The sequence below is a fragment of the Oryctolagus cuniculus genome, chromosome 1 (genome assembly GCF_051225735.1).
Source record: "Oryctolagus cuniculus isolate XC-2025 breed Fujian yellow rabbit chromosome 1, ASM5122573v1, whole genome shotgun sequence".
Taxonomy (NCBI): domain Eukaryota; kingdom Metazoa; phylum Chordata; class Mammalia; order Lagomorpha; family Leporidae; genus Oryctolagus; species Oryctolagus cuniculus.
In genome coordinates, this window is record NC_142867.1 from 183952875 (window position 1) to 183965452 (window position 12578).

The 12578-nt window shown below is 36.4% G+C and overlaps 1 protein-coding gene across 4 annotated transcripts in view; it reads left to right on the forward strand.

Annotated features, from left to right (window-relative positions):
* The window catches only part of FOCAD (focadhesin), a 381374-nt gene that overhangs the window by 71315 nt on the left and 297481 nt on the right, over positions 1-12578 (forward strand). For all 4 annotated transcript variants that reach the window (XM_002708074.6, XM_017340978.4, XM_017340982.4 and 1 more), the window contains exons 6-7: positions 6932-7033; positions 12170-12374. In XM_002708074.6, coding sequence (XP_002708120.1) covers positions 6932-7033; positions 12170-12374 — 307 coding nt within the window. The remainder of the gene's footprint in view (positions 1-6931; positions 7034-12169; positions 12375-12578) is intronic.

Genomic DNA, 12578 nt, shown 5'->3' on the forward strand with positions numbered 1-12578 from the left:
ACACATATTGTATAGTCTTCCAGCTAACAACAGCCACTAGAAAATGCTTCAATATTTCTTCTAATTGTAAATGATATAATTTAATTCTTGATATGACAATTTGCTTGTAAGTGTCCTTAAGACCACAAAAATGTTAAAGATTTGCCTTATTAACCCATTTGCCGTCTTTCGAGTGTGTGTGTGTGTGTGTGTGTGTTAGAGAGAGAGAGATCATGGCATATAACTTCATAAAAGAAAGGTTTTGGATTCTCAGGTATTTATATGTTCCCCTTAGCTATTACCTTGTTCTTAAAATAGTTTTAGACTTATGACATTGGTAGACATCTTTTGCCTTAAAAACATTGGCTCTCAAAAGAGAGATCCTGTGAAAGGTTCAGTGTGAAGACAGAATCATTGTAATATGAAGCATGTTTTCAAAGAAATCTTATTCACTCTCTTACAGACCCAAAGGTAAAATGTAATTATTTAACAATGTCAAAATTAAAATTGCTTTTGCTGTTTTTCTAAGACTGTATGTAAAAATGATAAAAATACATTTGTCTTAAAATTATGCTATAGCAATTCAGAACTATTATATAGAAATTCACAATTATTTTTCTTGATTAATGTTTTTGTAGTAACAGTCATGGTAGAATCTTTGTAATAATTTTTTATGCATCTTTTAACTTAGAATCTGGAGAGAGATTAAAAAAAAATCCTCTGCTTCTAACCAATACTTTCAAATCAAAATTCAGAGCAGGTAGAGAAATGCTTTTAAAATGCATATTTGATGTAGTAAGTGCTATGCTATGCTTCTGAAAGCACTGGGGTCACAGCTGCATACATGAAAATGCATGGTGACTGCAGGCATTGTTTCCTCACACAGAAAAGGCAATCTGTCTGTTGCTGAATTTATGATGTAAATCAAATCATAGCTTTCCTATATTCAGAAGATACAGCAAAAAGGTTGAGGTGACCTAAAGGTTACAAATAACGTTTGCTTTCTGATTTGCCTACCATGAGACTAATTTATTTTTACCCCTTCATTTCTATTAAGATTGATGTATTTATACTTAGAAAGGTGAATCTAGTTACGTACCTTATATTATCATTGCCCCTGTGCTAGTCTACTGGAACCATGCATTTATCATTTCATCCTTCCTCAATCCATCCTGTTGAGATGCATTCACTGCTCTGTGTTGTTGACAATATTACTAAATGCAGGCGAGCACTGAAATATTAGTTACTAACTCCGCTTGTTTCTTCTGTGTTTTTTTTTTTTTTTTCCTTTGAACAGTTGATTTGAAGACTATATGTTAGAAGGGCTATGCTAAACTGGTTTTTCGTGATTGAATGTTCTGTCTTTTGGGAAAACATGAGTGAACCATTTTAAGAATTTAAATGGTGTTTTGGTGAAAGTTGTGTGTGTGTGTGTGTGAGAGAGAGAGAGAGAGAGAAAGAGAGAGAAAGAAATAGAGAGAATTATGCTTATTGTACAAGTGTACTTGGCACTGAAAGGGAAATAAAAAGATTCAGAAGACATAGACCTAGGTTTCAAGCTGCTTATGCTCTAGTTTAAGATGCAAACCTACATTCATGATAATCATAATAGTATCCACTTACAGAGAGGTTTTCTTTCCCAGCTATTACGTTAAATGATTTACTCAAAGTAGCAGTTAAAATATTTACAAATCTTGAAATGGAAAAGTGCCAAATAATGTACAACAAATTGGTTCATCTATGGCAAAAAAAAAAAAAAAAAAAAAAAAAAAAAAAACCCACTGCACAGTAAAGGAGAGATTAGAAGCACTAGAGGCCAATGAAGGGTGACCTGGTTGCCTGGTTTTTATTGATTTTGGTCTTTAGATGCAGTGTTTTTTCTCTTTTAAAAAGAAAGCAGAATCTATTGGCTATCTCAAGAGTTAGGAAATTTTGTGGATTCCTTTTGGACGTAGCACTTTCTCTCTCTCTCTCTCTCTCTCTCTCTCTCTCTCTCTCTCTCTGTGTGTGTGTGTGTGTGTGTGTGTGTGTATGGCTTATCTCTTTGAGATAAAGATAGGATGCCTCTTTCTCCAGGCTTTAGATTTTATTAGACATTGACTTTAGAGCCATATGAAAGCCTTCCTTACTGCCTTCTGTCTTTACAGGGTTGGGCTCCACCTCTACTCCTGGGCAGTAATAAGGTTAGGGATCTTATGGGTAGTTTAGTTTATATTATCTTTGCTCTGTTAATGTACTTAGTCTGGTCTCCTTTATAGATGCAAAAACTATGGTCAAGAGAGGTTAATTTGCTTGCCTTAGATCACATGATTTGTTGCAGAGCAAGAATGAAACTCTTGACTCTGTTTCATCTCACCTGTCTTCTTGTGTTTTCCTGAAAGATGGACATAGTTACAAATCAGTAAATGATTCTTATGATGCTGTATAACCACTACTTAATATAAGTTAGAATAATGGTGACAATATGCTGTATTTGTGTTTTTTTGTTTTGTTTTGTTTTGTTTTCAAAACGTGTGTAGCTTATTGTCTTCCACTGTTAGTTTTATAAGTGGTCAGGTTGATTGTATGGTCAATCCATCTATCATTCAAATAAAGAATTGCAGTCAGTTTACTTTTCATTACTTGTATATCAGGTTTGGAGGTAGTTGAAATTTGAAGGTGTAACCTAGATTTTGTTGTAATATTTTTTATGCCACATTATTTCTCCATTTGATCAATAACACTTCTAATCTAAACTTATTAGCTTACCTTGTTTCAATTGTGGGTCCTTTTATTTACCTTGACCTTTTTCAGTGGGAGGTACTTCAAAGAGATGGATTGGCTAAAAAAGCAGTGAGAGGAAGAAAGAAAAGAAAAATCTTGAATAATCCATAAATTTAATAATCAATCATTGAGTACATAGTGAACTATAGTTAGCCTGATGACATTTTACTGGCTCTAGTTATAACCTTTTAAAAAGGAAAATAACTCCATTTTTTCTCATACCCAAATTAGCATGTGTATTATTTAATTTCATTTATTTTGGAAGAAGATTCCATATTTTGCAAAGGAACAATTTTACATTAGCTTTCCATTTTAAGTCTTCTAGTTTCTAATGTGTGTGTTAGTCTTTTGCACCCAACATTAATATTTTATAACTACATTTCCATAAGAGACTTAATTTTGAATATGGTTGATTGTATACTTCTTGTTAAATATAAGAAAATGTGAAAGTAGAGTAATGATGTTCTTGAATAACTCAGGACTGGTACCATGCTTTGTTGGGTTTTGTGCCTCCCATGATACTTATCATTTATGTGGAGCAGTGATTCTTTACTATGGGTAGTTTTGCCCACCAGGGGACATTAAGGAATGTCTGGAGACATTTTTGATTGTTGTGACTACGGGGAATGCTACTAGCATTTAATGCGTAGAGGTCAGGGTTGCTGCCAAACTTCCTATAGGACAACCCCTCACAGTAAATAATTAGCTGGCACAAAATGTGAACAGTGCAAAGACTGAGAAACTCTCATGCATGAAAATTGTACAATTAAGTTTACTGAATTAGAAAAACCATCTACTTCATTACTTAAGTATAGGCTTTGTGAATGAGTATTATTTTATATGTGCATTCACATACCAATTTGATGAATCTTAAGGAACAATCTGGTATTTGCTTCATTATGCTTAAAAATATTAAAACAAAATTTTGGTAATTTTAATTGATTTCAGCTTAGTTGCATTCACTTGAAAAAGTGAAATATTTGTAATCAAATGCTAATCAACAGGAAGATTCAGTGTTCTCGTTTTGTCTTTCCTCTCTCCAAGGTTTTCAGCTTCTTGGAATCAAATATTGTATATTATTTCCTATGATCTACCTCTTGGATATGCCAAAATCAGTTACCTGGAAAAGTTAATTATCTGTATGTGTGAATCAGTGGTTAATCCGGATAATCTCTATCCTACATTTTACTTAATGTCAGTTTTAGGGCTTAGATATTAAATAGAACCTGCTGATTCCCATAGCCTGCAAGCAGTCCTTTAGTTTCATGCAATGAAACTAGAGCAGTTCTCTCAAGCTGGATGGACAAGAAGCAAAATTATTGTAGCATTGTTTGCCTTATGTACATCATTTCTAAGTGTTCCTTAAAATTACCATTTCTTATTTGTGTTGATTTGATTTGGACAAAACTATATGGTTTAAAAAGGAGATAAATCTTTAGCATTTTTTTTTTAAAGGGTGGGAGGTGGGAAGCTGAAGGAGATAGTTTGTAAGGGAAGAATATTGAAAACCACTTCAGTGCTTTATAATCACACAAGAACTTTGTGGTAACTTATTGGATTTTTTTCTTAAATAGTCAGAAATGCTACCATTCACTGAATGGTAGCATATGCAAAGCTCCTTATAGCAATATGGCTCTTATAGTAGAAAAATCCATTACAAATAATTGCAACTGTTCTTTCCTTTTTATTTGGAGGATTTGATTGAAAATGACCTACTGAACTTTCAAGTTAAGAAGTTCCTCTGATGTGACATACTGGAGAGGCTTTTGGGATTTGTTATATTTGTTTGTTAATATCTGTGGCAACAGAGTGGAAGCATATTCTAGATAAAGTTTAAGTGCCAAAGAATTTGGAATTTGGAAACTAGATTTTGATAGTACTTTTGAGTTTTTGGCATAAGAAGTTGTTTGGAAAGATCCCTTTGCAATGATTGTAATCTGATCAGCCAGAAATAGCCTATGCTTTAAAAAACAGGAGGCTGCCCGTATGTGAGGTTAGTGCATGATATATTAGGCGAGGTTGAGAAGAAAATAAAGAAATAGTAATAGTACCCAGAAGCTGTGTGACAGTGTCAGAGAGGTGTCTAATATGAATGTTTACATGTGGTAGGTCTACTGTATTATTCTGTTTTTTTTTGTGTGTGTGTGTGTGTTTTTTTTTTTTTTAAATCAGAACATTACCCACTCCATCACTCCATACCCTTCTGAGTGGATTTTATTTGTAATGGTTCTCAACCCTGGAAATACATTGGAATTTCCTGTAGGGTTTGTAAAATTGCTAGTTCATGAACTCCATTTTTAGCAGTTCCAAGATAACTAAGGCCTGGGCATTGATACTAGGAGCCCTTCTGATAATGTACCAAGTAGGCAAGCAGGACATCAGGATTTCTTGCAGGACTATTTGTTAGGTCTGGGCTAGATCTTGAGAATTTTGCGTTCCTAACAAGTTCCTGTGTGATGCTGATGTTGCTATAAGGTGACCAAATCTTGAGAGCCACCAGAAAGGCAGTCTTAGAAAATCATTTGGGTATAACTGATGATCTAACTTTTCTTTTAAGAAGATACAGCTAGCAATTCATTCTCCTTCCTTCCTTTCTTTCTTAAAATTTTATTAATTGGGCCGGCGCCGCAGCTCACTAGGCTAAGTCCTCCACCTAGCGGCGCCGGCACACCGGGTTCTAGTCCCGGTTGGGGCGCCGGATTCTGTCCCGGTTGCCCCTCTTCCAAGCCAGCTCTCTGCTGTGGCCAGGGAGTGCAGTGGAGGATGGCCCAGGTGCTTGGGCCCTGCACCCCATGGGAGACCAGGAGAAGCACCTGGCTCCTGGCTCCTGCCATCGGATCAGCGCGGTGCGCCGGCCGCAGCGCGCCGGCCGCGGCGGCCATTGGAGGGTGAACCAACGGCAAAGGAAGACCTTTTTCTCTGTCTCTCTCTCTCTCACTGTCCACTCTGCCTGTCAAAAAAAAAATTTTTTTTTTATTAATTGAGAGAGGGAGGGAGGGAGAAGGGGTTAGGAAGAGAGAGAGGGAGATAATGAATACTGAATACTGAATCTAGATCTCCCTTGTAGGTGGCAGGATCTAGCTACTTGAAGCCTGCTGCCTCCCAGGGTCTGCGTTAGCAGGAAAGGATGGAGTCAGGAGCCTGGTTGAGAATCCAACCCAAGTATTCCATTGTGGGAGCACCCTAACTGCTAGGCAAAATCTCCACCCTAATTCTTTAATATTGCTGGAGAGATATAGTTGCCTTAAAATTAAGTTTAAATAATAGCTTTATGTGTACAATTTCTTTTATGATAAAAAGATTGATATTGCTTTATTTCTGGAATTCTTTTTTACAATGAGGATTTAAAATTTTCTTTAACAATCTCGAAGGAAAAACCCACATTAATGGTAACTAAAAACCTTGGATAGTATTTCATAGTTTAAACAGCTGATGAATTCACAACCATTATTAGGCTTTTGAGCTATTTTGAATGATTACTGTTCTTTTTAAAATTTTATTTTATCTCTATTCTTTGAGAATCTTTCAGATTTCAGATTTTGGGTTTTACATAGGTTTTTTTTTTTTTTTTTTTTTTAAGATATCTTAATGGAATTTGCCCAAGTAAATTGGTCATTCCCATTCAACATAAATTTCAAACATTTAGTCTGGATGGGTAGTTTTTGAATAAGGGAGGAATTTTTTCTTTCATGCTTAATATGCCAGGGGAACTAGAACCATGCACTGAAAAGAATGGACTAGTGGGAGCAAAGAGGGAGATATAATGCTTAATCATTAGAGCAATGTTAGAAGAAGTGGAAACTTCCAAGCTTGGAAAGAAGAGCAGCAGAAGGAGGAGGTGGCCTGTGCCCTCTGGGAATGAAGGCATTAAAGTGGGGATTGATTTGAGAGAGGCTATTGGATTTAGGAGACTGGCCAGAATCATAGAGCAATTAAATGGCAGAAACCATTCTCCCGAGATCCAGGCTCCATTTTCCTGTCTGTAAAACAGGTACAAGGGCAGGGGTAAGGGGAGTTATTTTTAATGAGCCAGTTCTGTGACAAATGTAGCAAGTGATAGTTGTGTGACAGTTTTGAGTCCTGGAAAGTCTTTAGATGATGTTAGCTCTTTTGCTGCTGTATTTGTACATATTTGAGAATGTGGGGTCCTGAAATGATAGCTTCCAATGTGACTTTCTGTGTTTTTCAGAAGCCATCCTCAGCCTCTGATCACTGTGCTTGAACACAGACCTGATTGCTGGCCAGTCCTTTTGCAGCAACTGACAGCTTTTTTCCAGCAGTGCCCTGAAAGGTAATATAAAATAAAATAATGGAGGGGAGACAGAATGGTTTTTGCTGATTTTAAAGCTTTTTTTCAAACTGCTTTGTTTGTAATGTTTCCTCATGAAGAAATGTCCTCTAGTAGGTGGTAGTTTTCCTTTTTCCCTTTTTAATAATAAGAGGAAAAAAACCTGATTCATTGGTGGTTGAAATGTTGAATATGAGAAAAGCTATTATTAAGAAAGTTAAGCATCAGTGGTAGGAAAGCTGGCCAGCGGTACTCAGTATGCTTCTACATAGTACATATATAAGGTGTATTTTTCTTTCCAGAAATTGATAAGTGAGTTAATACCTCCATTACAGTCAGTTGGGCTCAAGTAGTACTCTACTAAGTGAGATCAGATATTCATCATATTGCACTTTAGCTTCATCAAGGCCAACTGATGGTTCTCAAAGCTGCTCCCCTTTCTCCTGTTCTTACTGTCATGGCACTAGTTAAGATCCTTATCATTTCTTGCTGTGGTTGTACCATCTGTTCCTGACTGGTTTCTGCCTCCAATCTTGTTCTGTTGAAATTCATTCTCTAATCATCCATCAGAGTTGTATATCAACAGAACAAATCTTGTATCATTCCTTTGCTTAAATCTTTACAGCACTCGTTTTTAAACCATGTTTGCAGTGTATGGGGCTAAGCATGAGGAATGTACCTACTTCTGGTCTGTTTTCATAGAACTTACTTCTTGATATCTTATGGAAGCCTTATATCAGGAATTTAAAAAGGTTTGGTTTCTGAAACACTTTGAAACTTCTTGGACTAAAAGATAAGATCTAACATGTCATGTTAGTATTCATCCAAGATATTGTCCTTACCTTTCTTACCAGTTTAATATTCTGTTATGTTCATCTCACAGTTTATGCTGTGGTAGAATGCTGATTTGCTTTTGGTTCTACACAGCAAACAGTGCTGTTCTGTTTTCTCCCTGCTTTTGGGTTTTGGTATCTGTTTTATTGAAACTTAGCCTGGGTCTGTGCTGTGGCGCAGTGGGTTAACTCCCTTGCCTGAAGTGCTGGCATCCCATACGGGTGCTGGTTTGAGGCCCAGCTGCACCACTTCCAATCCCATTCTCTGCTGTGGCCTGGGAGGGCAGTGGAGGATGGCCCAAGTCTTTGGGCCCCTGCACCCGTGTGAGAGACCTGGAAGAAGTCCTGGCTTCTGGCTTCGGATTGGTGCAGCTCCAGCCATTGCGGCCAACTGGGGAATGAACCATCGGATGGAAGACCTCTCTCTCTCTCCCTCTCCTCTCTCTGTGTAACTGTGACTTTCAAATAAATAAATAAATCTTTAAAATAAAAAAAGGAAACTTACCCTACTACCTTCCTAATTTGTTTCTACATCTCTAATTCAGCATTCTCAGCCCCTAGGAAGTTTTTGCTTACTACAGGATGGACATGGCATCTTCCTTTCATGTTCTCTTATTAACTTGTGGTGTCATTTCTAAGATTATTATTTTTCTATTAACTGTGAAACTTTTGAGACTTGGGTATTGCTTGAGTTACATGCACCTCCCCAGCTGTGTTCATATTTTGTTGTTCTTGAAGGTTTTATAGTGTCCTAGAAATACCATTCCTTAGAACACCATTTCTGAGTTGGCATGTAATTTCAAATTTGTGGAATTTTTAGGTGAGAGGTATTGCTGCAGGAAGTTCTAAAGAGATACAAGGGACTGTATAAGACTGTGTGGCTTGTGAGCAACAGAAATTTGTTTCTTACAATTTGAGGGCTAGGAAGTTCGCGATCCAGGGACTGGTAGATTTGGTGTCTAGTGAAGGCCCCCTTTGTGGTTATCAGGGGGCTGTCATTTCACTGTGTCCCTGTATGGTAGAAGGGACAAGGAACTTCTCTTGGGTCTGTTTTATAATCCCATTAATCCCATTCCAAAGGGCTTAATCATGTTCCAAAGGTCCCACCTCCAATACCATATGCATTTCAAGGGGGAACAAATACTGAGTCAATAGCACCTGGACTCAGTTGCCAGTGAGAGAACTTGGATGCATTAGCCCAAAAGTGAACATCATCTTCCTTTCAACCTCATCTACATTTGTAGATTTTTAAAGATGTTCATATTTCCCAAGTACATGTCTATTCACCTCTGTGAGAAACAGAAAAACCTCAAGCAAACCTACAAAAACATTTGTTTAATGAAATTTCTCTCTGTTGGTAAATAGACTGAGATACTTTATAAAAGATGCTACTGCCACGCCACTATGTTATTAAACTTGTTTTCAGGGTAATTCTTAAGAATATATCTCCTTTCAAATAACTTTGTTAGTCAACAAGTGACAAATGCATTGTTTATTTTCATCTCAGTAGAATATTCTGTTGGGACTTACAAGTCATTCTGATGGAGCTTATCCAGATATTCACAGGACAAAAAGTTTTAGTTGATTTCGGTTTATTTACTGATAAGCTGCCATTGACTCAATCTTTTCACTGATATTTTCAGATATTGGAGTATACTATTTGGAGCCATTTGAAAGTTTTGTATTTATCTGTATGGAATAATTTTAGACACCTTACTTCTACTTTTTTACTGGGGGATTTTTCTTTACAGGGTGAAATTGATAATTCTGGTTGTGTTTTCTAGCAGGTTATTTGTTTCCTAAGATTTAATTTTATAGTTAGTTACATAGAAGTTGTTTAGAAGGTAATGCAGGCACATTGATACTTTAATAACTATGTGAATAGTGATTCATGATAATAGAAGGAAGCAAAATGTTGTGAAGATATTCTATATTCTGGTTCTTAAGAATTGTTTATTAAACTAGTTTATATTAATTTTTAATAGTAATCAGTTATCCTGAAATGACAGTATCCCTCCATGCTAGATGTTTTTTGACATTTTGGAAATTAAGTTCTGCATTCATTTCTTGAGGCTTGTGATGTTGGGACTCCATTTAATTTAAAGGACTAAGAATTATATGAACTGACAGTTGTTACTAGGGACTTCAGGCCTGCCTATATGAAGGTTATCTAGTCTAACATGTACTTTTTCACCTGACAGCAACATTAAATTACCTGCTCAAGGTGACATGGTAAGTTACTAGTGGAGTTGGGCCTAAAGCCCATTTTTTTTTGACTCATTCTAGGTCTTTTTCCATTACTTTTCCTTTAGGAGTGAATGTAAATATAAAAGACTTGTATGTAGACAATTGGTTACATTTTTAAGCATTCTTTTCTTTCTTTCTTCCTCTTTCTTTCCTTTCTTTTCTTTTTCTCTCTCTTTCTTTCTTTGTTTCCTTCCTTCCTTTGTTTCCTTCTTTCCTTTTAAGATTTTTTATTTATTTGAAAGGAAGAGTTACAGAGAGAGGAGGAGAAACAGAGAGGGAGAGAGAGAGGGGGATCTTCCCTCTGCTGGTTCACTTCCCAAATGGCTGCTATAGCCGAGCAGAACTTCATCCAGGTCTCCTATGTGGGTGCCGTGGGCCAAGCACTGGGACCAGCTCCTGCTGCCTTCCCTGCTGTAGCAGCAAGGAGCTGGATTGAAAGCAGAGCAGCTGGACCTTGAACTGTTGCTCAACTGGGATGCCAGCATTTCAGGCGGAGGCCCAACCTGCTATGCCACAGTGCCAGCCCCGAAAATGTATTGCTTTACGTGAACCATGCATTTTACTTTCAGGATCTCAAATTGGAAGAACACTGAGATGTTCTAGTGTACATAGCTATTCATGATATATTTGTGGATGCTCTTGACATCTGAATAGTATTTATTCTCTGGAGAATACATTATTAGAGAAAGACAGTGAAACAATATTTCTTATATCTATTTTCTGAAAAGTTTCACTCCATATTCCAATACATACATGCATTATCTGATTCTTTCATTCATGGAGCTAGTTTCCTAAAGTGGATGGTGTGATAAAATATATGTATTTATGAACTTCAAAGTCCTTCTTTTGAATTTTATAGATTGTATAGGTATTTATACTTATGGTGAAAAAAAATCATTTAAACTGAGCTTCATGAGAGTAGGAACTTACTGTACATTTGTTTCTAGCTTTCTTTACAACATTTAAACGAGTGATTACTATACTGCAAATGGTCAATAAATTGACCAGTGAATTTTCTATGAATAAATGAGTGCATAAAATTAAATCTTATTGATATATTTTAAATTTACATTATTGTTGAGTGTTTTAAACTCACATTACTGTGAAATCTATGGTATTATAAAATTATATTGGCAAGCATAATTAAAATGCTATTTCTTCCATGCAGTAGTATTTTTTTCTTGTATTTACATACCTAGATTAAAATTTAACTTATAAATTAGGAACAGTAAGAGATTAACAACAGTAATTTACAATGTATTTTAGCAATCTCAGCATACTTTTTTTCCTTTTTTAATAAGTTTAGAAGTTCCAAACTTTTCACTTAATACAAGCACTTTTTGGCTTCTCTTTGGCATCTCTGAATTGCCAGCATTATTTCTCTTGTACTTTGGGGGCCATTATTAGATAAAAGGTAAGTTCCTTGAAAATTAGCACTGTGATACTCTGTACTGTGATGGTGGATCTGGGCAGAATAGGACAGGGCAGTGTGAGATTACCTCATACTGTGCAGAATGATTTATAACTTGTGAATTGTTTATTTCTGGAATATTTTTGGACCAACGTTGGCCATGGGAAACCACAGAAAATGAAGCCATTGATAAAGGAGATACTATGTATATTAACTGTCAGAATTGTCTTGAGATTTTTTTCTAGATTTGTTTTATAGGTCCTCACCTGTAGAGTTTTTCTAAAATGCGTTTCTGTGTTGTACTCCCAGAGAGGAGATCTTGACATCTATAATTTAAAAAGGATTCTCAGATGATTTTGGTGTTTATCTGAGACTTCCTTGAGAGCTGGATGCTGTTCTGTTGCTCAGTTGAAGACCTTTGTCTCCTGGGCATCTTGCTTATGGGCTCCCAGTGTTGAGTCATGTTTTCCAGTGCACAAAGAAGTGTTTAGCATTCTTCTAGGTAGGTTAGAGTGGAATAGAAAATCATAAAAGTTGAATCTGGTGGTAGGGTAGTATATGATATGACATGAGCTATAAGTTGGTATACTTATTTGCTTGGTTATGTGTTTAACTCAGTGACTGGCTAATGTATTACATGATTTGCAGGTCAGAAGCTTCATGTATGCAAATAATGGCACCATTTCTGTGGTATCTATATTGTGAACCATCCCAGCTAGAAGAATATGCTAAACTCCGACAAGCCCTGCTAAAAGTCTTATTTCAACCCCGGGTTCTTTGTGACAAAGAGCAGCCATCGATATTGGAACAACAGATTCTTCAGCTGTGTTGTGACATGCTTCCATGTTTGCAGGTAAAATCTTTGTTCCTTCTTGACTAGCATCTGCATAGTGATTGTTATTGTCATATACAAAGTAGTTCTAGAACCCACGTGATTTGACAAACACAGATACAATCCTGGCTCTAGAAATGCATGCAATCTTTTAGAGAAGATGAAGGAACCGAATCAAGAGTTAAAACTAATATGTATAAGTACTGTTAACTAAATTCACAGAAA